Source organism: Sceloporus occidentalis, unplaced genomic scaffold, assembly GCF_023333645.1.
Source record: "Sceloporus occidentalis isolate IW3139 unplaced genomic scaffold, rSceOcc1.0.p SCAF_6, whole genome shotgun sequence".
NCBI classification, from domain to species: domain Eukaryota; kingdom Metazoa; phylum Chordata; class Lepidosauria; order Squamata; family Phrynosomatidae; genus Sceloporus; species Sceloporus occidentalis.
The window spans coordinates 127,802,349-127,829,125 of NW_028316986.1; the positions used below are offsets into that span (position 1 = coordinate 127,802,349).

At 38.9% G+C, this 26,777-nt stretch overlaps 1 protein-coding gene across 2 annotated transcripts in view; it reads left to right on the top strand.

The window, feature by feature from the left end:
- The window catches only part of LOC149311390 (uncharacterized), a 156,076-nt gene that overhangs the window by 89,324 nt on the left and 39,975 nt on the right, over nt 1–26,777 (top strand). For both annotated transcript variants that reach the window (XM_089528558.1, XM_089528559.1), the window contains 16 exons: nt 627–650; nt 881–934; nt 2,435–2,488; nt 3,850–3,882; nt 3,988–4,044; nt 5,348–5,401; nt 5,773–5,826; nt 7,204–7,257; nt 13,637–13,690; nt 14,620–14,673; nt 15,113–15,166; nt 15,347–15,400; nt 17,637–17,690; nt 18,906–18,950; nt 21,222–21,275; nt 21,400–21,453. In XM_089528558.1, coding sequence (XP_089384684.1) covers nt 627–650; nt 881–934; nt 2,435–2,488; nt 3,850–3,882; nt 3,988–4,044; nt 5,348–5,401; nt 5,773–5,826; nt 7,204–7,257; nt 13,637–13,690; nt 14,620–14,673; nt 15,113–15,166; nt 15,347–15,400; nt 17,637–17,690; nt 18,906–18,950; nt 21,222–21,275; nt 21,400–21,453 — 807 coding nt within the window. The remainder of the gene's footprint in view (nt 1–626; nt 651–880; nt 935–2,434; nt 2,489–3,849; nt 3,883–3,987; nt 4,045–5,347; nt 5,402–5,772; nt 5,827–7,203; nt 7,258–13,636; nt 13,691–14,619; nt 14,674–15,112; nt 15,167–15,346; nt 15,401–17,636; nt 17,691–18,905; nt 18,951–21,221; nt 21,276–21,399; nt 21,454–26,777) is intronic.

A 26,777-nucleotide genomic window follows, 5' to 3' on the forward strand; every position in this document is an offset into this window, starting at 1 on the left:
AGAGCTCAAAAAAGTGGCTCCTTTTTGCTGTGCCGCAAAGTACCTTATACGTCGCAGCTGCGCAGCTGCACATATGGAAGCTGCGCAGCTGTGACATAATGGTTACACGCGCCGTGTGTAAAGCGCTGCGTAACGGCGGTGCGTGCACGACATGCTAGGGTTGCGGGGCATGTGCATGCACCGCCCCAAGGCAACCCTAGCACGTCGTGGACGCACCGCAAAGGGCCCGTCTGGAGAAGGCCAATTTGAGTCCTGATGAAGGTGAGTTCACCACCTTTCAAGGGACTTTATTCTCATGCTAAACAGTTCTTAATGTCAAAAATTTTTTTCTAATATTTAGAGGGAAAAAATGCTTGAATTCTTATACTCTCACTATAAATTGCTCCATGACATACATCATCTGTTAGAAAGGTAATCAGTTAAAGCTGCTTGAAGTACTCAGCTTTTTCAAATATCCAGAAAATTGAAAACAATACTTTTATATTCCACAGGGTTTTTTTTAAAATTAATCATTTTGATACTTGTTCCTGCATTTTAAATGCTCTTGTTGGTATGCAATGCAGTCTGAAAAAGAAAAATATAGTAAACAAAAATAAATAAATAAAACATTTATTTTCCCCCCTCAGGGAAAAGGGATTCCTGGATCTCGAGTAAGTAGAATTAACTCAAATATCAATAATTAATTGCACAACGAATCAGTGTTCCAGTGAAATGTGATGTGTTTAATCTTGTTATTATGTGTCTAATTGTTTGCGTATTTAAAGTAAAGTGTCAGTAGACCAAATAGCTTTATGGGACAGCTCTTCTGTTTAATAAAGCATTGATCCCTTGGACCAGCGCACTTTGCCCAATAAGATGACATGTCATTTTTTCAATGTAGGGGCCTCCTGGTATAGCAGGACTTCCTGGAGAAGTGGGCAGAGTCGGGCCTCCTGTGAGTAACTTGTTGCCTATTCCAATAAACCACTAAGCTATATTTACCTACCACACTGTTTAACAAATGTTTTGTGTGCCTAAGCCTGGATGTTTGGAAGATGCTATAGGAAGGGCACAGTTTGATGGCCTCCACAGTCAGAGGCCAGATTTGATTGGACTGGTGCAAAGGGCACAAGGCTATATCTTGTGAAGGGTCAGAAACAGAGGTTTCTTGTGATTCTGCCCCCCCTTTACAAGCCCTCTTTGAAAGTTTGCAGTCTTGCACGAAACACACACATGGGTTCATGAAAGCAGTCCTTTCTATACCAAGAGCTGCATGGTTTTCAGGAAAGGCTGAACAGGAGGAGCTGTGTAGCTTCTGGAAAATGGTGCAGTTTTCTGGGGAAGATGCATGACCTTTGTGGAAAAGTTGCAGTTTTTCATTATTGTGGGGGGTGGAGGGGATGAATTCCTAAGTGTCTTGAAGTAATGGGATGAAAAACTACTTCAGTGTTCTCAACATCTGTAAAGACCTGGAGAAATTGAGATTTAATGTTTCTACTACCCCAAAGGCACCAGATCTAGGAAGCTAAGCAGGGTCAGCCCTGGGTAGTACCTAGCTGAGAGATCACCAAAGAATACCAGTTACTGTAGGCTATATTTCAGAAGAAGTAACTGATAAAACCATCCCTGAGGATTCCTTTCGTAAAAAAAAATGCTCTGAGGTCACCATAAACTGACACGCAACTTGAAGGACATATATGCACTACACTACAATCCTGAATGTCTGCTGAGTAGTAAATTCCACTGAATTCATTGGCACTTATTCACATGAAGTTTGTACAGAATTGCAATGTGTGACTGGCAATGCCAGTAATTCTCTTTAGTAAATGATTTCCACTTTAAATGGCTTCTATCTTATCTAAGCAACTTTTGTTCTAGGAATAAAGCTCCTTATTTTGAAGTGATTTTTTTAAATGAAAGAAACAAAGGAAACAAAAGGATATAGCTTTTTTTCTATCATTCACAGCTTTTTCATATTATACACAATCCTAAATTTCTTTAACTTTGACTGTAACCTACAGAGTTATTAGTCATTGTTATGATTACTTTGCCCTTAGGTACAAGAGGCTAGTACATATTTATTGTTCATTAGTCTTTGTATTGGTTTTTGTTTATTCATAAGTCTTTGTTTATTCATCCTCATATGCATAAACACAAAATGCGAAAAAATGTGTGTAGAAACCCTTTGCAAAAAGATCCTCGAATGCTAAAAAAAATTAAATATAAAATAAAAATTTTAAATTTAAAAATTTAGAAAGTTCACAGCAATTGGCAGTTTTTGTTTTTTTGGATGGGCTGTCTTGGGTGTCTAACTGGTGAAGACAAGAAGCATGGCTGAATGTTCTTTATATCCTTAGTTCAGTCATATGCACTAATCCCATTCTGGGAGAAAGGTGGGATATAAATCCTTGAAATAAATAAAATAAATAAGTAACAACACCTTTAAACTGTTTAGGGTGATCCTGGAAGAAGAGGCCCTCCAGGAGTACCAGGACCTCCAGGACCTAGGGTAAGTTTGCTAGGTTAATTCCAGTTTTAGTAAAATAATGGCTGTTTTAAAGTTTTTTTTCTCTTCTCCCAGCTATTTTAAACTGTCTTTAGCTGTGAAGTGGTGGTACAGTAGATACTTATTGCTGGACATTTTCTCTAGTCCGTATCAGTTATCTTGGTACAGAACTAATTCTTTAAGCCTTTTAATAAACGGGTACCTATTTCAAGTTGACTATGGTGTCCTTTTTGCTTGAACCAATAGCAAAATCTGAGATAGCTCACAGATGTCAAGCATGAAAAAATACACTCCAATATTGCGGAGCCATTTCCAAGGATTCTCAACAAATGGCATGATTTAACATGGGAAGATTCTTCAACATCTTCTTCCCCCTGCCCACCTCAAATATTGGCTGGCATCCTGTTCAGTGATTATGATGCTTTAAGTCTGACTTACAACATCACAATTCACTTTTACAGTTGGTGGGCCATTTCTGTGTTGCTGGAGTGTGTTTTTGTGTGCGGGAGTGATGAACTTTGAAATGACAATTTTTTCAGTGAGGGTACACACCTCAAAAAGTATTTTTTTTGCAAGGAGGGGGGAGACATAGCTATGAATGAATGAATTTATTACAGCACATGGCCAGCACCACCATAGCTATGTCTCTCATTTTCCTGCATGGCATGGGGTTGGACTGGATGGCCCTTGTGGTCTCTTCCAATTCTACGATTCTATGATTGTAGGATCTCAGCTATCATTTTTTCCTCCAACACTCTTGAAGGATGCTTTCTCTATGCTTTCTGTAAAGCTGGAACATAAAGATCTTCTCACTGTCTCAGTAGAGTAACAGTCCATATAAACTCCAAATTAATAATAAGTTCACTTCATACTTGGTTGTCCTCTTTTTAATGCCACAGCTTAAAAAAATTGTCCAAACTGTTTTAGACGGCCATATTCTAGGTGCATACTTGTTTGTGAGGTTTGTGCACGATATCACTTCATTGTGAGAAAGAAACACCATTATGAAGACCTGGCTTCATTTAAATAATGTGCATTTGACAAAGATATTATTGCATGTGAAAAGATGATAACTTTGTGCGTAAATATGTATTATCCAGGAGAGAGAGAGAGAGAGAGAGAGAGAGAGAGAGAGAGAGAGAGGATGTGGTTTGGAGGGATGAGAGAGAACTGGACCATCATGACACTGAGGTCCAAATAGAACAAGTTTTTTAGTCCTCTCCCCTTCTTCAGAAGAAAATAGAGATATTTTCCTGGGGCAGGTAAAACAGTGTAGATGGGTAAAAAGAGCATGGTTATGGGCTCTACGGGACTGTTCTGATCTTGCTTTTTGTTCTTTTTCCTGTCATGTTAATTGACCTTAGGGAACAGTTGGGCTTCATGATGGAGATCCACTGGTAAGATATTTTACTACTACTACTCTTCTTCTTCTTCTTGGAGAAAAAATATTTTGCTTTAGAAGTTTGTCATCTTATTAACTTAGCTGATGGCTTCTTTTTCAGTGTCCCAATGCTTGTCTACCAGGCCGACCAGGACACGCTGGGCTAATGGGCATGAAGGTAGGAGAAAACAGGCCTGCTTAAATATGTTGTAAGTTGACTGGCTATCACACCACTTGGAAGTTTTCCACACTTGCTGTGTGGCTTGTATACCTCTGTGAACCCATATTGTGCAAAGATGTAGCTTGTGAAACTATGAAAAGATTTTCTCTCTGTGTGTGTGTGGTATTTCCCTTTCCTTCTATAATAACAGAATTAAGAATTTGTACTAGTGCAGGTTGTGGCTCAGATAGTAGGGTCTTGGAAAAGGAGTTTGAACATCAAAAGGCATTAGAGAAACAAAACAAAACAAAACGTGGTATTAGCAAGCTATATTTTTTGTGCAGAAAGTTAAGAAATTTATGAATTTCCTCAGGTTAAATTAGTGTTAAACTGGAGAATAACTGAAAAGAGACTGCTCAATGACTTCTAAGTCTTTGCTAACCCTTAAGATATCTATTCTAATCCTTGCAATGAGGCAAGGTGGGCAGCTTAGGAGGATCCAGGAGCCATTTTTTCTTCTGGAACCATCATGAGCTACAGCAGTCCTGGAAATGCACAAAAACATTGAAAAATCCAGATTGGAAGTGTCTGGAATGCCATCTGGATTTTAAAAAAAACCTTTAACTAATCAGCCCCCCCCCCCAAGTTTTCTATTAATTATGAAACCTTTGCTACTAGAAGCCTCCAGGTATGGAAAAAAACCATTTTATGATTATAAAAAAATCACTTGAGGGGACTGAGGGGCAATGGTAAGGGGCGCGAAAGCTGTCCTTTGTCCACTCCTGTAGTAGAGTGATGTCACCATTTCCTTCTAGTTCTGTAAGAAACACTAAGCATGCACAACTGGAAGAACACCCTGCATATTACTTCTGTGTTTATCTCCACTTTCCTCCTTTTCCTGGTTGTTTCTCTTGTGTTGATTTTTATATGGTAAATTCCTCAGGGCAGGAGTCTCTCCTATTTTACTCTGTAAAGCTGCATGGTCCTGTATGAACAAATCAACAAACAACCTCAGTAGTTTCTTGTTTGGCTTGAAAAGAATCATGGGAGGCGGGAGGCTCTGGAAGGGGATTATAATTCAAGAGTTGTAAACTGTGTTTTTCACAGCACCCTCCAAGTTACAAACATGTATATTTTCACAGCACTTCTTTGTCCAATACATGCCATAATGTAAAGTAATTATGTCTGTTTGACGCCTTGGTTTGGACAGTAGCCAAGTTAGCCAAGCAGATATCTTTATACAGAATTAATCAGTAGGCAGTCTTGGCTGTGTACTTCATTTTCAAATAATTATGCTCTGGGATTTGGTCTTATGTTTTAGGGTCACAAGGGAGTAAAAGGAGAATCTGGTGAACCAGGAAAACAAGGCCACAGGGTAAGAAGAAACTGACAGCTAAAGTTATAATTATTTTGAAAGCAAATGGTTGGTAGAGAAGTAATGCTCAATGTTGTTAATGCTTTTAAAAAAGAAATAATAGCTCCCCTGTTAAAGTTAATTTCCATTATTTCCATAGTTGCTCAGCCCAGCTCCCAATATCTCTCTGAATTGTAGTCTTCTACTTGAGTCCTTCACAGCTCATTTGAAAGTAAAGGCTGCTCCAAACAAGATAGTTCATTACATCTGTGCCTGTGCAAATGTGAAGTGGCAAATACATACAGAATAATAGGAGTTTACCAATAAATACTTCATGTTACCTCTTCCAGATTTTGAATTGTTATTAACTGTTTTGCTTTATGCTTATTTAGGGAGAAGAAGGTGATCAAGGAGGAATTGGTGATGTTGGCACTCAAGGCCCTCCAGTAAAGTATTTCTTCTGAATTAATTTGTTAGTTGTTTTCCATTCATTATAGTCAGTGAACGTGTCCAGGTATAAGAAATTGTATGTCCATCCATCTGTTCAAGGTCCCGGTCTGGCTATAGATGGTCATGGCTAACATGCCACTGAAACAAATGTGAGCTATCATTCATGACCTACCTTAAGCCCAGCCACTTTCTATGGAGCTTATTTACAATTCACCCCCTTCTTCCTCACCCCCATGAGTCGCATATTCACCTTGCTGGCAGTGATTTCAAGAGAGTAAACTACAACTTTCTCCTCCTCCTCCTCTTAAAAATCCTTTTGAAAGATATAACTTTGAAGCAGAGCCAGCATAATCTAGTAGTTTGAGTGTTGTACTAGCACAGTGGATTTGAATCCCTGCTCACCCATGGAAAACCACTGTTTGGCTTTAGGCAGGTCACACTCTCTCAGCCTCAGAGGGCAGCCTCAACCCTGAACTATTGTTGCCAAGAAGCCCTGTGATAGGTTCGCTTTAGAGTCACCATAAATCAGAAATGACTTGAACTCACACAACAAGAAGTAGATGATCGAGCAGCTAACACAGAGACCATAGAGTGGTCTGATAAAATCCCATACATTTTGCCCTCCAGATGGGAGAAGAAAGAACATGATTGTCATTCATAATAGGAATGGAGTGTCTGAAGAATGGATTGAAGGGGAAGGGAGATTATAGGAACACTGGTCTTGTGCAGTCTGTTTTCTGATTCCATCCATAGAATCATAGAATCATAGAGTTGGAAGAGACCACAAGGGCCATCCAGTCCAACCCCCTCCAACAACTTGATTTAGTGTTATTGTCTCCAACTGATACTTTAAAACAATATGGTATAGGTCACAACTTAATTATTTGTTACAATTTATTTTACATGCAAGATCTTACTGAAGCTTCACAGAGCTTGTAAGGCTGAATCCAGTAGTCTTCATGAACAAATGGGATGACATCCACTATCTGAATGGAGTCAGCTCTCTGTCTGCTCAAGAAGACTGAGGAACCCTCTGGGGCATATTTCATAGGGGGCGGGGAGGGCGTCTGAGGCACAGTGAGTAAGAAAAGATCCTGTTGCACAAGCAGAAGTCTGCTTGCTTAACTTTGGGTAAGACCCATAATTTTTCCTAGTTAAGGCCTTTGGATTTTATTAATAGTAAACTTTTATTAAAATTTGTTTGTCTGAAAACAGGAAACCTGTTATTTCTTAAAAAGCAAGAGCTGAAAAAGTCATGAAGACATGCATAACCCAACGAAATATTTGTTTTGAAAAATAGCAGAGAGAAAGAGAGGGAGAGAGAAGTGGTAAATTGGATGAATAAATTACATGCTTGCATTTTTGCATTTCAGGGATCTCAAGGGTTAAGAGGTATAACAGGCATAATGGGACCCCAAGGTGATAAAGTAAGTAATAACAATGGAACATTTCTCACTGAAAAACATTTATTAGTCTTTGGGTTTGAATACATTACTGTGGAGTACAGCTGTATGCTGATAAAAACCAAATATTATTGAGCTATTGGGGGAATTTTTATCTCATCATTCCAATACAGTAAAGTCAGTTTATGGTTTTCAAAACCAACACAAAATAAGAATAAATAATAACCGAAGAATAAGGAGACAACAGCAGCAGGGTTAAAATGGAGAAGACATATGCAAATGTTGGGAGTAGGCTAGCTGTTTGGCTAAACAAAACAGTCCTTGGTGACATAAATCTCACTGGCCAGCTGTTTGGGATATGGGAAGTTATAGTGGATACAGTCCATCTCCTTAATCCCTACAGTTCTGGTTATGTTAATTTTATGTTCACAAGTCTCAAGCATTTAGCCATATAAATAATATATAATGCCTGTTTACATACATAGAGTACAGCTAGGCACATGATTGTGGAAACACTCTGGCCAAGATAGGGGACAGCTGATCAATAAAAGATGTTAAAAACAGTGGAAGGAGATCACTTGCCTTGGGGACTTTTTTTTTCCTCACTTGACACTATTGTGGATTTTATTCCAAAAATCCAACTTCTTGTCCATTGACAGTGTATTGCAGATGATCATTAAATGTTCCTCTGAGAGGATGAGTCCTCACCTGTTGATTGTTAAACATAAGACGACCTGCCCCCTTATTTTTGGTCACCATACCTGTCAATTTCCCTGTTATCTTTCTGAGTCAGAGCAACAATCAGCTTGCTTTATTTCTCTCTAAACAAAGCCAGAGTCTTCTACACTCTGCCCCACAAGAAGGAAAAGAAAGCTACTCAACCAATTCACACCTTGTTGGGAAGAATGTGCAAGACACTTTACAGAAAAAATGACTCAGGTCCTTTTTCACTTGGATGCTGTAGTTGGTACAGGTTCAGTGGATGGAACCTTAACATCTGCTTTTAATAATAATAATATAATAATAAAATTTTATTTCTATACCGCCCTTCTAGAAATCAGGGCGGTGTACAACAAAGCAATCCATACAATCAAACATATTAAAATACATTAAAAACATTACAATAAAAACAAGCAAACTCATGCCAGCTCAACCAGCTGACGAAGGAGGGGTGAGAGAGTATACTGGGGGGTAGAGTCAGGGGTAGGCCCGCTCGAAAAGATATGTCTTCAACCTCTTCTTAAATTGGGCCAGGGAGGTGGCCGAGCGGAGCTCGGCGGGCAGCGAGTTCCAGAGGTTGGGAGCCGAGGTGGTAAAGGCCCTCCTGGTGGTAGTAACTAATCTGACCTCTGGAGCTCTTAATAATTGCTGCCCAGTTGATCTGAGTGTGCGGGGCAGATTGTACAGAGAGAGGTGGTCCTCCAAGTACCCTGGGCCCAAGCCATTTAGGGCTTTATAGGTAATAACCAACACCTTGTATTGCGCCCGGAAGCGAATAGGCAGCCAATGAAGGTCTTTAAGCACAGGTGTTATGTGACTGGCCCTGGATGTACCAGTGACCAGTCATGCTGCCATATTCTGCACTAATTGCAGCTTCCGGGTATGGTACAAGGGTTGCCCCATGTAGAGCGCGTTGCAGAAGTCCAATCGAGAGGTTACCAGAGCGTGTACTACAGTTTCAAGGTCCCTCTGGTCCAGGTAGGGACGCAGCTGGCGTATCAGCCGAAGCTGATAACAGGTGCTCCTGACCGTCGCATCCACCTGAGATGTAAGATGGAGCGACGAGTCAATAAGCACCCCCAGACTGCGTACTGAGTCCTGCATTATCAAATATGTTTCAATTTGTGCACATGAGGATGTGGACAGGATCCTTGGAGAAGTGAGCGCCATTATGGATGAACTGGACCCTTGCCCTTCCCAGCCTCTGAAAGCAGCCAGACTTGTATTGTATCGTTCTTGCAATTGTTGTACATTGCTGTGATCGAATGGAATAGTGGTATATAAATAAATTTTATTTATTATTATTATTATTATAAGGATTGGAGGAGTACTCTAGTTTTAATTTTTGTATTTTTAAAATTTTTATTGTTTAATGCAGTGATTCTCAAACCTTGGTCCTCCAGGTGTTCTGGACTTCAAGTCCCAGAAGCCATCACCAGATTAGTCAATAGTTAGGAATTCTGGCAGATGAAGTCCAAAACATTTGGAGGACCAAAGTTGGGGAACTATTGGTTTAATGTATGATTTTAAAAATTGTGATATTTTAATTGTGTTTTAATTTTATTAATTTTTAAAAGCTAAGTTTTTTATTGTTTGTGGGTCACCATTTTTAAAATCATACATTATTAAACCACTGGTTCCCTAATCTTGTGTCCCAAACTGGGAGAAAGTGGTCTATAAATGCAGTGATGATGACTGGCAGCCTGTATGTTAGTCCCAACTACAATAGACCAATTGTTGAATGGTAAATTAACATGTAGGTAAATCCCATTGATTCAATGGGTCTACTCTAGTCAGGACAAGCAACAAGATTTTAGCTAATATTTATTTATTTTTATTTGTTATGTTTGTATTTTTGCCTTTTCTTCTGTGAGCTCAAGACAGCATGTGGCTTATCTCCTTAAACATTCAGTGCAACTCATACCAGATCAGGGTATCTCAGGTGCACTGCTTTGCCTATGGAATCCAGTCATCCTCTCAAGTTATCAGTATTCTTTATAATACCATGCAAAATCTGACTGAAAATAAATTTTAGTCCATTACCATCATGGGTCTGTTTGGTGAGGGTATGGGAGAGACTAATTAGACTATTATATACTATATACACTACTGATACACAAGCTGAGCAACGTTGTTGTAATCACAATATATTACAAAGAGAGAAACTTTTGTTTCCTTGTCCATTCCGTTTGTGACAGATATGAGAGTGAATCAGCAAAACTGACAAGGTAACAAGGGTTTCTTTCTTGTAATATATTATGATAACAACATAGTTTTCATATGTAAGACTGCAGTTGTTCTGTTATTTACATATCATAGGCAATGGAAGTTAAGCAGTTTTAAATCCCCTTTTGTCTATTTGGAAGAATCAAGTAGAACTTGGAAAAGCTACTTTTGTAAACCACAATTTTCAGATTAAGGGTGCAAAAACATAATTTTTTCCAGGCTCAGTAGTCAATATATGTTTATATGTTCTAACTTAGCCTGGATCATAATCATAGTGAATTATTCAAAAATGAACATAAAGAAGTCAAGAAGGAGGGAATGTCCTTTCCCATTCCATCAGTTTCAACTTCTGCTTAGCATTTGAATAAACTAACAAATGAGAGTCTAGAATAAATAGAAGCTATCAAATTCTAAGGTTAATTCAGAATACAAGTATACTGTTGTCCATCTCCACACACACTAGTAGGCAGATACAGAAATTGTTAATAAGTCAAAACAGAGTAAAATCTGTATTACTGTTCTAGTTTATTGTTTATTATACCTTTCAAAAATCACTTCTGTATAGTGAATAGATATATAATAGATGTATGCTTATATTCTTGCTAAATTTTTAGAAGACTGAGTATTACAGTTTCAGAAATTTTTCCAAAAGATAACATATCTCCAATTCTACATTTTGTTGCCTAGATAGCAAAACACCAAAGAGATATAGTGTGATGAGCAAGCTATCTTTTAATGTCTGAAGATAAAAGTATATAGCTCTTATTTTATGCTATGTGTACAGGTCCTTTATTGTCTGAACTAAAGACAGTGCCTGTAATATCTTTTACATTTTTAATGTTCTTCAGTAGGTTCAGCTTCAACTCCCTGAATCTTTTATTGATCAAGAATAAAATCCTTGCCATTTATTAATGCAGTTCCATCAGATTAAATGTGCATAAGATTTCTTAGAAGCACAACTTCTTGATAGCTTTAAATTTTCTCTTGACAGTACCGATGTTTCTTTCATTACTTCTTGTAATGTACGAATTTGTGATTTTTATTTTACATCAGTTCTACAAAATACAGTATGTTTTGGATCAATTCACTGTGATTTTGTAGAACAGTGCTCTTGTGTGCTATGTGCAGGGCACAGTGAATTAGTCAAAGATAGCAGTTCTTAGCAATAAAATACATTTACATGAATGAATGTATTGCTGCCCAGTAATGAAGACATGAATGTTGAATGATAGTTTTCCAAGGGAAATATTTTGCATAATATATTAATTTGCAACTCTTATTCATATGTGCGATTCCAAAACAAGGCAAAGAGTTCAATACAGCACTTTTAATACTAAGGCATTCTGCAGACTTTACTATTGCAAGGTGATTGTTACTCTTCCCTAGCTGGCTCTTAGGGTGCATTGGTAACTTTTGACATACATCGTTATTTTCATTGTGGCAAATGTGTGTAATGGGGTTGTCCACACAGGAAAAATTAAATGTCTTCCCACTGTCCTCTTAGGGAGTCTGGATGACACAGGGACCAGTCCCTAGTCCGAACAAATCTGGCCAATTCAGCACTGAACCCACTGTATATTCCCCTTAAAATGTTTTTTAAAAACTCGTCTTTTGTTCTGGAGCTTCCCAAAAGATCTAGAATCCTCTGTTGCAACACCAGGTGGCTATTAACCATGCATCCGACTATGCTGCCTGGGTGCAAGTTGCTTGCTCTGAGGTCAGGTTGACATGCCCAGCCATATAATCAATGCTGGCAGCCTTGTTCTGCCCTCAGAGTGAGTGACTCACACCAGTGGTGGCAGCACTGGGTGGCACAGCAGGATGCACCTATGAACAGTCACTAGGTATTGCAACAGAGGGCTCCAGGTAATAGGCCGGGAACACCAAGGGAGCTTTGAGACCAGACTATTCCAGGCTGCTCCCAGAATATTCTGGCCTGTGCAGACTCAGCCTATGTCAAACAGAGCATCTTTAAATCCAGACATGGGAGAGGAAACTGTATCACCAATAGTCTTCCCTGTCTTTCCAGCAATTTTCTTCAGATGTAAAGGACTGGAGCATCTGAGTGCATAGCTGACATCTTTTCTATTTGCCTTCAATAGGCTTTAATACAGGGGTAGGCAACCTTTTTGAGCCAGGGGCCAGGTTGCTGTCCCTCAGACAACTGGGGGGCCGAAGCCGGGGGGTGGAGCTTCACCTTCCGGGGTAGAGCCGCATGCCGGGGGTGGGGCTTCCACTCTCCAGGGGCGGAGCTGCATGCTGGGGGTGGAGCTTCCACCCTCCAGGGGAGGAGCCACATGCCAGGGGTGGAGCTTCCACTCTATGGGGCGGAGCTTCCACCGAAGCATCATCATCATTATCACCACCTCCACTACTATCATTGTTACAGCAGACCTTTCAGCAATAAATGCACCAAAAATACACAGAAATGCACTTTGGAAAGTCACACTCCTCCTCCTCTTTCTCCTCTTCCTGCTCTTTCTCATTGAGAGGGGATTTTGCACAAAGAACACCCAGGGCAAGTAGTAATAATAATAAATAATACTAAGAATAAAGTTACAAGCAAGTAAATTACTACAATGCAACTGAAAATAAACTGCAGCAAGCATGCACACAATTTCAACCCAGAAAAGCCACAAGGTGCTCAGAGGGGATTTTGCAGAAAGAACACCCAGGGGAAGTAGTAGTACTACTACTACTAATAATACTAATAAACTTACAAACAAGGAAGTTACTACAATGCAACTGAAAATAAACTGCAGCGAGTATGCACACAGTTTCAACCCAGAAAAGCCACAGGGTGTTGAGAGGGAAGTTTGCAGAAAGAACACCCAGCTAACCCCCTCCCCCAATGAACCGACCTCTGGCCTTGCTGTGGCTGCAGCTGCTGCTCTGGCTCCCTTTCTCCCTCACTCTGCACTCCTTCTGCTTCCTCCTCCTCCTTTCCCTGCTCTTAGGAAGGAGGAGGAGGAGGGCAGAGAGCGAGGTGGAGCCTGCTGCAGGCCTACTGCAGCTCCTGGAGCCCTGTTGGAGTGCTCCAGCGGCTGCACCAGGCCTCCTACATGGGCGCCGCCATTTTGTTTTTCAAAATGGCGGCCGAAAACTCGTGTGACCTTTGACATCCTGAGGTCACACGAGACTTCGGCCGCCATTTTGAAAAACAAAATGGCGCTGGAGCGGCGAAAAACAGGGGAAATCAGCGGCAATCGGCGGCAGGACTGCTCGGGGGCTGCTTGGAAGGCCTTGGCGGGCCGGATCCGGCCCGCGGGCCGCAGGTTGCCTACCCCTGCTTTAATACATGTGCAGAATACTTTTAGATTATTTTTTAAAAATGTATTTTACAATATGAAGTTCAAGAAAGAATACAAACATAAAACAAAAATATTGTGCAATATTGTTGTATTGTAGTATGCTTTTAGAGCTTATGTCCTAGTCTGACTTTTCCCCTTCATTGCAGGGTACTCGGGGTCTAGATGGTGATCCTGGTCCACAAGGTCTTCCTGGGGCTCCTGTAAGTTTACCTGTTTCTCAGCAAGATGATTAGACTATAGTTAACTGCAGTGTAGAATCCCCCAGCTGCTCTGTCCCTGGTCACCATTCCAGTTTTCAACTTTTATAATCCTGGTGATTCATCCCACTTTTGTTGACTGAAGCTCATGCATACATTAAAACATCTCATATTTTGAGTTTCTTTTATCCTGTTCAATATTTGATGTAAATTTACTGGTCATTACTTGCGGTGGCTTGGAAATTTCGTAGGATTTGTATGCCAACACTGTATAGTTCTTCCTGCAAAAAACGTGTATACAGTATATTATAATATACACATACATATATGCATACACATGGATTTTGGACATTTTTGGATTTTGAAATACCTGTATTTGCATATATGTATATAATGGAATATTTTGGAGATGGGATCCAAGTCTAAACACCAAATTCATTTGTTTCATATACATCTCTCACACATAACCTGAAGGTAATTTTATACAACATTTTAAATAATTTTGTGCATGAAACCAAGTTTGTGTACATTGTGAACCATCAAAAAGCAAAGGTGCCAATACTGTCTTAGCCATCCATGAAAAAAATTTGGGGTTTTGGAGTATTTCGGATTTTAGATTTCCAGATAAGTGAGACTCAACCTGTAGCATGCAGTTAATTCCATTTTTTCTACAAAGTAGATATCTTGGCTTGTTATTTTGAAGCTGATGTCATGATATAATATGATATGATGTACAAATCTGTGATGTTACTTTGCCTTTAGTAATCACTCACATAACTTTATTTGATAGTTACAAAGAATTGGGTTGTTTTTTTTAAAAAATTAAAATTAAATGTTTATTATGTAAAGCAACAAAACACTTAAGAAAAAGAACAAAAGACTCCGGGAATTATGTTTGGATTTTGCTGATTAATGTTTCTGGTTTTTTGCAGGGTGATCAAGGACAAAGAGGTGCCCTGGGAGAGATGGGTCCCAAAGGAGAGAGAGTGAGTTTCTTTCTGAGTTCTAATAATTAAGCAAGCAATAATGTAACATCAATACCATGAGATTGCTGGCTCAAGCCTATGCATGTTTGCAAGGAAGCAAACTGTACTCTGTTCAGTGGGGCTCACTCTTAAGCAGTTCTTCAGAGCATTATAGCATGCATCATATAATGGCCTAAATCCTGTTGATGGACTCAATTAGAGTATGCCCATTAAATAAATTATATTTGCCAATGTTTGATTTACCATTTAATAATGGATTCTGTGTACTACCCTAGTTGGGACTAACAGGATTTTATCCAATGTGTATTAAAGGGTGTAGAAGTCAAACAGGAATAAATTACCTTAATTTTTATAAACTGGCTCAAGTTATTTGGGAAGGCACATGCCCCTTGCTTTTTTCAGAAGTGTATCAACTTACTTCCTCCCACTTTCATTTTAGGGTCCTCAAGGTGTTAGAGGAATTACTGGTCTCCCTGGGCCTAAAGGAGAACATGTATGTATAGTGAGATAATTGTTATTATCAATACTACTACTAATATTTTGTATTACTGTCATGTTTATTTGTCTTGCAAAGGTAGAGAAATAAATGCATTTTACTTAATACCAATGTGTTACTTAATGTTCTGAAATAAATACATTTTATTTAATACCAATGTGCTATTTCTTTTTCAAGGGTTTACCTGGTGTCAATGGCCGTGATGGGATCCCTGCCATGCCAGGATCGAAGGTACTTAAAAGTTAATATAACATGAGGTTTAATTTTTATTGTTTTAAATTAACATACTGTATATCATAGAGAAATAGCATCTGGAACAAATGCTTATTAGAGTAATGTGGATTTTCACTTGTCAGTAGCTGTATTAGATAATGCACAAGTATGTGCTTTCAAGTTGCCTGTTTACTTTATGATGACCCCATGAATTTCATACAGTTTTCTTAAGCAAGGAATGCTCAGAGGTGGTTTTGCCGGTTCCTTCCGCTGAAATATAGCCTGCAGCATCTGATATTCTTTAGCAGTCCCCAATCCAAGTACTAACCAGAGCTAATACTGCTTAGCTTCCAAGATCAGACAAGATCTAGTACCTTAGGTTGTTCAGGCTGATAATGGAACCTCCGTATTTAAAGATAGCAAGTATTTCTGGTGTCACCAAAAAGTGAGAATGGCACAAGTGCTACTGATCTCACTGAAGTCATCTTCTCTTGCCTTCTATCATCCATGATAAGTTGAGAGTTCGAACTGCCTTGTAAATGGGGGGAAGACTGGGAAAGGTTATATATATATATATATATATATATATATATATATATATAATAACTTCCAGTATATCCCAGCAGAACACCGAGTTAGGATGATTCTGGTTGGAGAGCTGTACCCCAAACTGCTCCAAGCTGTAGTTCAGAGGCTGTATTCACTTGAATTGAGACAGTATGGTGTAGTGGTTTGAGCATTGGATTAGGAATCTGCGAGACCTGGGCCTGAATACCGACTCAGCCATGGAAACCTATTGGGTGCCCTTTGGGCAAGTCACATACTCTCAGCCTCAGAGGAAGGTAAAAGTAACCCCCCTGTGAACAAACCTTGCCAAGAAACCCCCATGATAGGTTCATCCAAGGTTTGCCATAAGTCAGAAACACCTTGAAGGCACACAAAAACAACAACCTGTACCTGAATAACAGATCGCAGGGGTAAATGATGGAACTATTACCTTTGTATACTGTTTGTAAATTTCTCAGAAATATGTGGCCAGAAACATGTTGGAAACAACATGGAGGGCAAATGGGTTTGAATTGCACAAACAGTTTATGAAGCAAGAGCAAGTCTAAACCACAGCTTGTATATTTAAGTATTTAGACTAGAATTCCCAGAGCCCCTGCTGGTACTAGCCACTGAAGCAGCATGTGTGTATCTATGTTCCTGAATTCTTAGACCCTCTTGATTAAGTTTCATCTATTGTCATAAATCAAACCTTACTTAGCAGTAAGTACAGGCCAAAATTAAAATAGGCTAAACTTTTTGGCCACAGGTAGGTTTTAATCAATCAATTAATTATTAATATTATTAATATTAATTCTCCTTCTCTGCCAGGCCCTTCCCCAGGAGAAGGCTGAGCAGTGGAGGAACCTTGAAGTTGTTTCATATCCTCGCAGGCCATCTGAAATTCTTTGGTGGGCCACATGTTGTACAGGCCTGTTATAAATGCACATTATCATCATTATCACCAAAACCACAACAGCAATAACACTAACTTTATTCCAACACTGTATCTACACTGTAGCCTAATGATAGTGATGATCTGATGTTGGAGGCAAAAAAATCTTCTACTTCTTGATTTATTGCAAAGTGGGAACCACTGGTAATTGTTGAACTGTAATTTCCACCATTGGCTATGCTGTCTAGGGCTCCATTGGAATCCAACATCTGGAGGCCATATGATTCCCACTCTTAATTTATTGCATTGATATATCACCCAAAGCCAAACATCTCTGGACAGTTCACAAAATTGAGCTAAAACCAAAACAGTATACCCTACCCAACTCTCATTTTAAAAAGATTGTTACATAAAAAAAACAAAGTAATAAAATCTAAATGAATATGAACAATTAAAAAAAGAAAGAAGGGACTGAAAATCTTGAGGAAATAAATATGTCTTTATTTGGCATTGAAGAAATTACACTGTTGGTGCTAGATGAGTTTCCCTGGAGAAGGCATTTCTCAGGAAGAATGCCATCACTGAAAAGGTCCTCTACTCCATTTTTTGTTTCCATTAATATACCCCCCTTTTCTTCTCAGAACACAGTGCTTACTCCTGATCAGTCCATTTACATTTATATTCTTTAATCTCTCCATCCCTCCCCCTTTTTATGTTAAGTGTTCATGTAGCAGTTTTTTTTCCTATACGGGAAAAAAAGAAGATTGTATAACAACAATTTTCATTCAGTTAATGTAAATATTTTTCTTTCAGGGTGAACCAGGAAAACCAGGCCCTCCAGGTGATGTAGGACGTCAGGGGATTCCAGTAAGTGTCTTCTGCATTTAAAATGTACAATATAGTTAATTTTCTAGGTAATGTTGGAACCATGTGGTCACTGAGTGAGCCTACATTCTCTGTAATGAAAGAAATACAGTATGAGCTTGTGCATAATAGTGTGAGACAGGAGAAACCTTTGGGAACTTGGATATTTAGGATGATGTACTATTTCCCCATTTTAATTGTGGGCAATGCCAGCATACAGGGGCATGGTAGTTTAGAGATTAAGACACTGACTCTGATGATTGCAAGGTCAGCAGATCAGCAGTTCGAGACCCAAATGCCATGTGATGGAATGAGTTCCTGTCACTAGTTCCAGCTTTTGTCAACCTAGCAGTTCAAATGCATTTAAAAGTGCAAATAGATAAATAGGTAGCACTTTGGTGGGAAGGTAACAGTGTTCCATGGACTTCAGCATTTAGTCATTCTGGACACATGACCACGGAGTTGTCTTTGACAAGGCTGGCTCCCTCAGTTTAGCAACAGAGATGAGCACCATCCCCTAAAGTCAGCTACAACTAGACAATCTTGTCAAAGAAGAAAACTTTACCATTACCATTACTTTTAATGACAGCATGGCGTAGTGATTCAGACTGTGACTCTGGAGACTAGGGTCGAATTCCCCCTTTGGCCATAAAACCCACTGGGTGACTTGGGTAAGTCACATGCTCTCGGGGGAAGGCAATGATAAACCTTCGCTGAACAAGTCTTGCCAATAGATAGGTTCATTTTAGGGTTGCTGTAAGTTTGAAATGACTTGAAGGCACACAATGGCAACCACAAATTCCTAATTGTTCTCATAATGCTAGTGGGATCCAGTGATTTTTTAATGCATATTTGTATAGCATTCTTTTTTTTAAAAAAAATAATCCCCAAAGCTGGAAAACTAGTTTTAAACAAACAAACAAGCTTCATTTATATACCGCTTCATACCACCTAAGCAGTGTCTAAGTGGTTTACAACTGTATGCTATTTGCCCCCAACAATCTGGGTACTCATTTTAGCGACCTTGGAGGGATGCAAGCCTGAGTCAAGCTTGAGACCTTTTGCTGGTCTTGAACTTGCAACCTTGTGGTTTTAAGTGAGTGGCTGCAGTACAGGCATTTAACCACTGCGCCACCAGGGCTCATTTTAGTATTTATAATATGAAACATTTTCAAATTTAAAGTGTCTACAAATTACATTATTATTTTATTTATTTAGGGTTTGCCTGGCACTCCTGGAGCAAAAGGTGTTTCTGGTGAAAAGGTAAAAATTTCCAGGCAGTTATTGATTTTGCATTCCACCCTTTCTGCCAAAGATATCACGAAACCATTTGTGAAGTTACTGTCTTGTAGTTCGAAACATCCCAGTTACTTTTTTCTGTCTTTGGCTTGCTGCCTATGGAATTCAGGGAGCTGAAGCTCAAAAAAGTAACATTTCTTAGCTTTGTAGGTTGAGGAGCAGGAGAAGATATGGAAGCAAGAGAGTATTAGGATGCGTATTTGAGAAAACTGTATTTATTGCTGAATAGAAGTGATGACAGAATATGTAAAACAAAAATGTAGAAGTTGGCAGTTTCATTGGCCTCTTTAAGAGCAAATTCAGTAAACTGTATCATGAGTCACGGAATATGTAATAGATGTGAAAGAATGGATCATTTTGTCCTAAAACAAAGAGAGCTATGTAGGGATAACAACGATTTTTTAAAATATTGTCATTGTATGGATGTTTCCAAGGATATTGTTGGAAAGAAAGTGTGTGAATTATTACAAATGAACAGTGATGGAGGAAGGGAAGAAACAGAATAGATTCCTGTGGTTGTTCTTAGCTATTGCACATATTTATTTATTTAGAGTTTTTATCCTTCAGCCAACAAGGCCCCTAGAGTAGCTTACACATTGTTAATTTGACAGTTTCCTGTCCACAGGCTTACCATCTAAATAAGTCTGGTGGGGTAGTCATGCTGGCCATACAACAAAGTCCAACAGGATCCAAGATGCACAAAATAGTGATACCATTTTTGTCCTGCCAAAATACACAAAATATACATTGTCAGCTTTCAAAGTTCCATTGCTTCTTCATCAGGCAAACATATTTTAAAAATTGGGACTTCATTTGGCATGTTTTACTTAACAGTATCAAACATTTTCCTAGTGCAACAGGATGGAGGCTTCCTGAGAAATTCAGTGTTTTCTGCCTAATAAAGGAGGCTGGTCACCTCACAAGGACAGAAACAACCTGGATATCAACGGAAGTATCTTCTTTTGTGTTGCCTATGGGGTTTACATTATATTTCCTGGACTTTATGATTCTTTGTTTCCCAAAACCCACTTAGCCATAAGGAAGAATGGCTGCCTACATGAATATCTCTTCATACTATTGTAACTGTGGATAACAACAACATGCTTTCAGAATGTAGATCTGTGACTCTAACATCATCTCACAAACACACACATACAGTACACATTAATTATCCTGTATGATTTTAAAAACTTTTGCCTATTGAAGAAACCAGTAGAGCTTTGAAAGCTTGCAGTACGTATTTTGTGCATTTTGGTTGGCTTAAAAATTGTATCATTGTTTTCTGGATTTTTGAAGTTATTGTACATCTAAATAAGGACACACAAAGAATAGGGGATAGCGGTGGGAATAGGGGAAAAGGGATTAAGATTGGTAGATTGTGGCTGCTTCTCTCTCCTTCATAGTCCAGAGCATTGGCAGTTGGAGCACTGAGGGAAGAATTCTTACCAGCCACTGGGGTCATGGCATAATGAACCTTACTGCCTTTCTCTGAATGAGGGAACTATCAGGAGATGGCCATGTAGTGGGAGTTTCAGGAATTATTGTCTAATAAGAACTTCCAAAATGTAGGTACATATCCAGTGGCATCACTAGGGTTGGCATCACTCACTGCGGTAACTTGTGATGTCACTCTTTCATTGACCCCCTCCCATACCACACTGTATAGAATCCTTAATAATGTATTTTATACTAATGTTATTCATAAATTGTAATTCCCATATATCACTGAATGAAATTGTAATGGTTGTGACATAAAACAGCTATCAACATTAAAATTATACCTTTAAATTATAATTTCATACACACAAATTCTATTTACAGATACATAGTTCCATGTTGTTAAACTGAAAATTTGGTAAGATTTGATATTTATAAAGAAAATTTAAAAAGAATTTTTAAAATTATAAATTATCTTTTTTAAAAAAACAAAATTTTAATTAAAAAAATCCCTGTGGCCTCTCGTTTCTCTTCCCACTGAGTGTTGCTTCAGTTACACCATCTCTTCTATGTTTTAAAGGGATGCAGGTGAACATCATAAGCCAAAAGGCAGATATTTGGGGAGCAGTGGTGTCACCTCCTTTTGGGTGTCACCTGGTGTGGTCCGCACCCCCCTCCTAGTGACACCCCTCCAGAGGTCTATATATAAAAATGAAACATAGTGAGAAAAAGCATCCAAATATGTTTTAGCTTGACTGACACTTGTTTTAATTTGATTAATTCTTTTTTTCCCAACAGGGTAATGCAGGTGCTCCTGGGATACCTGGCGTGATGGGGAATTCGGGTAAACCTGTAAGATAGTTTCTGTCTCAATTTCTCTTTTTTTTAAAAAAACAACAACCAACCCTAACATGTTTAATTTTTGGAGCAGAATCAAGTTTTTGATCATGTTCTGTTCTTGTAATCCTGTCTCCAGGGAGAACAAGGACCCCAGGGTGAAGAAGGACCAATTGGACCCAGAGGTCCACCTGTAAGTTTCTTTGATGTTCATTTAGTTGCTTAACTGGATTTTCAGATACAAGCCTTGGATGGAGAAAACAATGTCTCTTCAAATAGTATTTGTGTTGCTTGTTTGTTAGGTAAATCTCTGTAGCAGTTTCTTTCAGCCTTGAATAAATTATGCATGTCTGCAAGGTATGCTTATTATAACACAAGTAATATTAATCAGTTCTGAAAACTTGCAGCTAGAACTGCATATGATGAATTGAACACAAGTCCTGAAATCTACACCAAGTAGAGTTTTCATGGTCATTAACAAGTCTATAGACTTCCCTCCCCCCACGAAGTACCATAGTTTATTGGTGAGTCAAGGCTGAATTTCAGCTACACTGCTGCAGGCCGAGTCAGTTGGTATGCCTGCTGTTTGCACCTTCATATCTCTGGAAATCAGGGTGAGTGGAGTACAGCCCACAGGCTTCATTTGAAGACCCAAGCCTCTTTTAATTTTTAAAAAGAAAAAAATTCCTCTTAAAATGCCCGTGTCCCTTTCTAGGTTTAATGGTGGGGGTTTTTTGGTCATATTTTTCTCCCTACCTTGGCTGTTTCAGGCTGGGGCAGGGTACTTTTATCAGAATAGAAAGTGACTTCCAGTTTACTCCCTGATTTACTTCCTAGGTACTATTTGTACCTACAGGATGCAGGGGATAATTTTGCATTTCAAAATGTAAGTAAAAATAAATAAGCCAACAAATAGGAGTAGTGTGCGTGTATACATGTATACGTATGTGTATGTATGTATGTCTGTGTGTGTCTTCCAACATTTAGTGAGGAACCCTTGGACTTCAGGTAGTTGCCTATCACACTATAAATATTTGTGAGTTAACTAAAATTTGCAGGATCCTTTGATAGCTCCAGCAAAAACCCCACAAATAACCCTTACTTCAGGTCAAAGATAGCCATTATTACCTGATAGGATAAATCAGGATCTAATCAGGGAGAAGAGGTTGGTTTTTTGTTATCAGCTTATTTGGCTAGAGAAATTTCCAATTGATTCTTCAGAAGCACTCTTAACCCAGGGGTTTTAGTAAAACAAAGATAAAATACTAAGAAAAAAAAGGGAGAGCTAACAAAAATGTTGACTAAGGTTTTCTTTACAGAAAATAATAGCTTCCCAGTAAATTTTAGTCCCTCAAATGTACTACTTCATGAAGTGTTAGATATTCTCTGTGGTAAAAATGGATTAGGTTGTTTGAGCTCTAATGTTTGTCAAGGTTAGAAAGAGAAAAGGATAATCTACAACCTACATTTTTCACCCAAATGGTAATTTCTTTTTTCCAGCTTTCAGGAATCACAGAGAGCTGTAGTATATATGGCCATTATAACCTCTTGATATTGCTCAGAGTAAGAGAGATAGTGTTGTGACATCTGCATATAATGCAGAGTATATCATCTAAATACTGTGATGTCATCGTGACAGCTCAGTTTTTTGGCAGCATTGCTCAAAATCATGGTCAGTTTATTAGAGGATAAAATAGAACATAAAACGGCTTCAGTTTTCAGAAACCTGCCATTTTCTGTGTTAATAAAGCTATGGAAAGATTCACTGAGTATGGAATGAACTGTATAGAACTATACTACAAAAACACAAAAGGTAAGATCCATTGCAGCACCAGTAGATTGAAAAGCCCCACAGAAATAGGGTGGAGAAAGAAAGACGAGTTGTCTAGTTGGTGCAGAGACAGGACTGGTAGCTCATAAAGGGCAGAGTTGTTCTTGGGTGTCCAACCAGTACCCAACTGGCTGATCAGCTGACCTTGCTGCACCATCTGGTTCTGTACAATGGCAGGAACTGCTTTGGCAAGGAAAATTAGGATGCCGCCTTGGGTGACTGTGGAAAATGCACATCTGCTTGAACAGCCAAGAATTGCCCAAGCATTGTACCAGTATTGGATCAAAGCCCATGTTTCTCATGAGTACACATTTCCATGATTTTTTTAAGATTTTTTTTTAGTGTTACATGAAATAGTTGCCTCATTATGTTTACAAATGATGAATTATTCTATGAAATTGAATTGTAATGCTAAATGATACATTGCTGTAACCTTTAATTGTTCCATGGCGTAGCCAAAGCCATTTGCTATAGGTAGTGGCTTTCTATAGTGGTAATGAGGATATATGGAAAGTGTGAGGCACCTGAAGTCTGTAGGCTGTGTTCAGCCCCCAGACCCTGACAGAGCAGCCAAAGCGCCTCCACTCTAAAAATCAGTAAATCACCACTTTTGCAGAGGGGATCAAATGCGCACAAAGAGTAAAGGACTAAAGCCAAAGTCAAAAGTTAATTTTGGTTCCAGTTTTCCAGTTACTGCTGGCTGATGTTTAGGAATGGTGGGTTGCTGCCTGCTATGCATGGGTGTGTGTGTCAAAATTGACTCCGACCCCCTTCATAGTTGGCCATCTCTGAGGTACAGGGATGACAGAAGCTCATGATCTCCTTCTGTCTGGGTTACCTATTTTCTCTCTTGCCATTCCTGTAACCTTCTCTAGAATCCATAAAACTAAGGGAGCAATCTTACCCTGTTAGTTGGAGGACGTTAAGATGGGTGCAAGTGCCTCATCCCCAGTGAGACAGCACATCTACTTTGAGAAAGTTCCATAGGCATGGTTTTTCCGCTGATGGTGTTTCAATTGGTGCTAGTGCCTATTGATGGTAGAGTGTTCTGGGGGAAGATTAGAGGTTGCTTGGCTTTACTAAATTGACAGCCTCCTCACTCCTTTGAATGCCCCAGGATTAGGCCCAAGGACGAAGTTATCTCAAAGGTGGCTTATTTAACACAGTTAATGTGGAAGGGAGTTTCTAAAAACTGAAGATCAGTCATATATTTACAAAATCTCTTCCCCACTCTTGTCCCAGCTCTTCCAGAGGGTGTTGGATTCTCCCTGCCCCATTAAGGGTTGCTCTCCCATCCTTTCCTCCTTCTTTTCCCATCTCTTCATAATATATACTGTATAATCAAATATATGACATTTAAACCACAACAGAAAACAATAAAGTTGGATAAGACATCAATAAAATGCCAATAAAACTGGAGCAATAAAATGTCCTAGCATACTGAGTCAGATGCTGGGGTGGATAGAAATGTTTTTTCCTCTTGTTGAAAGGTCATGAGTAAAGGTGCCAAGTATGGAAGGTATTGCATAGCTGGGGATAAAGAGTAAATAAATAAACAAAGGTCCTATTTTCCTTTAGCCCACTTGGCAGATCTTAGTAAGTGGGGGGAGAGAGACTCACCAAATGATCTTAAGACACACAAGGTTCAATTGGAATTGGGCAGTCCTTGAGGTAGACATACATTTTTCCAGTGCTTCTTCCTCATTTTTCAGGATATTTCTCCCCTCTCTATCAAATCCTAGGATTAAATGTTTTTCTAATAAATTGGCTTTATGGTTGTACTATTGAGGCTTGAATTCTAATGCAGCCACCACACGAGTACTAATAGCATAACAGCTTTACAAAAAGGCTTATATTATCTTACTTCTTGATAAGTACAGGCCTGCAGCAGGGATTCTTCTAATTTCAAATAAAGAAAAGGGTATGTGAAAGGCTATGATAAAGTTAAATCTGGCTCCAACCCATTGAGATAATGTTTTGAGGGACAGGAATTGTTGCTCCCACCCTTCTGAAAAACTCATGCAGATTTTGGTAAATATTAAATTTTGGACTAGACTTCCCAGAATCCCCAAGCAAGCATGGAGCTATTTCAGTTGGGGAATTAGGGAATTGTAATTTCCCCAAGCTTTGGCATGGAGCGATCCATAAAGAAGTAGGTATTGTAGAGAACCAATGAGCTTTGTAAGGATATATTCACTCATTTCCCCCTTTCCTCTTAAGCTCTTTCTGGTAACAAAACTGTTTAATATTTCTTCAGATATGCTCTAATTTATCTACAGGAATCACCAATTAATGGAGGCTTTGTGTGTGCAAGACTCATTTTGATATAATTGCTCTCCAGCCCTCCCCATTCTCTATTTATGTCTGCAAGTATCTTTTTTTGGAGGTTAATTAAAGTACTGAGTAGTTTTCTAACCAGATAATGCAAGATAATCTTCTAAACTATGTTTTTAATCCCATAAATGCAAGTAGGATTTTATAAAACCATCAGCCCATAGAAAACAGGTCTGTCAAACTGTGTTAATTTTCAGAACCCCAATTGCAAATGCTGGGCACAAGGTATTGAGATTAAACTCTGGTTCTTTCCCCCCACATTGTCTATTCATCCAGCAACAAATAGCCACCTAGGCATCTAATTGGAAGTTGGAAAAGTTACTGCAGTTTCCAGATTCCTCAAGCTATCTAATGGCCATACTAGGGGATGTTTTGTTCCCCAAAAGTAATTTTTCCATCTCTAATAAATATTTTTCATGTTATGTATAAGTTGATGGAAGTGCAAAACATTTCACAATTCTGTTTAAGCATACTTTTAGTGAAAAATGTTGTGGATTTTTTTTTTAAAAAAGAGGCTATCCAGCTTCCAGATCGGTCTCAGCCATTTCTGTTTGGAAGAAAGTTCTTGTTTAAATGAAATATATTCCCAAGTAAGAACAATACAACTCATGGGACCAGTATCACAGTTTCACTTACCCCCATCTGAAAAAAAAATGTTCTCTAGGCATTTTCTAGGGACTACAGTCCAATTCTATGGTATGCTTCTAGTGGAAGTTGTTGTTATTATCATCATCATTATTATTATACTTTATTTATATACCATTGTCAATTTACACAGTTGACCATAGAGTCATGCTGGTGTACCTCGTAATGCTTAGAGAGGTGTTCTCCTTAGGAATTCCTGGGTCCTCCAGCCCAATTGTGCCCAGCTTCTGCCAGAAATCATTCATTTCAATAAGGTTTACAGTTTCATTTCATTCATTTCAATTACCCACAGTTTTGCATTTCCATGGAAAGTCCAGGAATGTATCCCCCATGGATACAAGGGCCATACTGTAAATTAATGTAAGGTTGAAGTCTTGAGGCCCAATCCTTTGCAGATTTATTCAAAATTAGGTCCTATTGAGTTTGATAAATCCAGGTTAGAGTACGGAAGGTTAAAGATTTAGACTGGATGTGTTTCTTTGACAGAAATGGTAACATGATACACCTGCTCTTCATTAATTTGATGTGGCCTCATTGACTGCAATAGGTTTGTCAGGGTAATTACATGATCTGCTGTTCAAGAAGGGGAAAAGAAAATGAATAAGACTGAACCTCTGAACTAGTGCAGCATTACAAATGAGGGTGTTACAATTTACAATTGAACACAATGTACTGGTAGAGCACCTGAGGACAGCAGAATAGCCCTA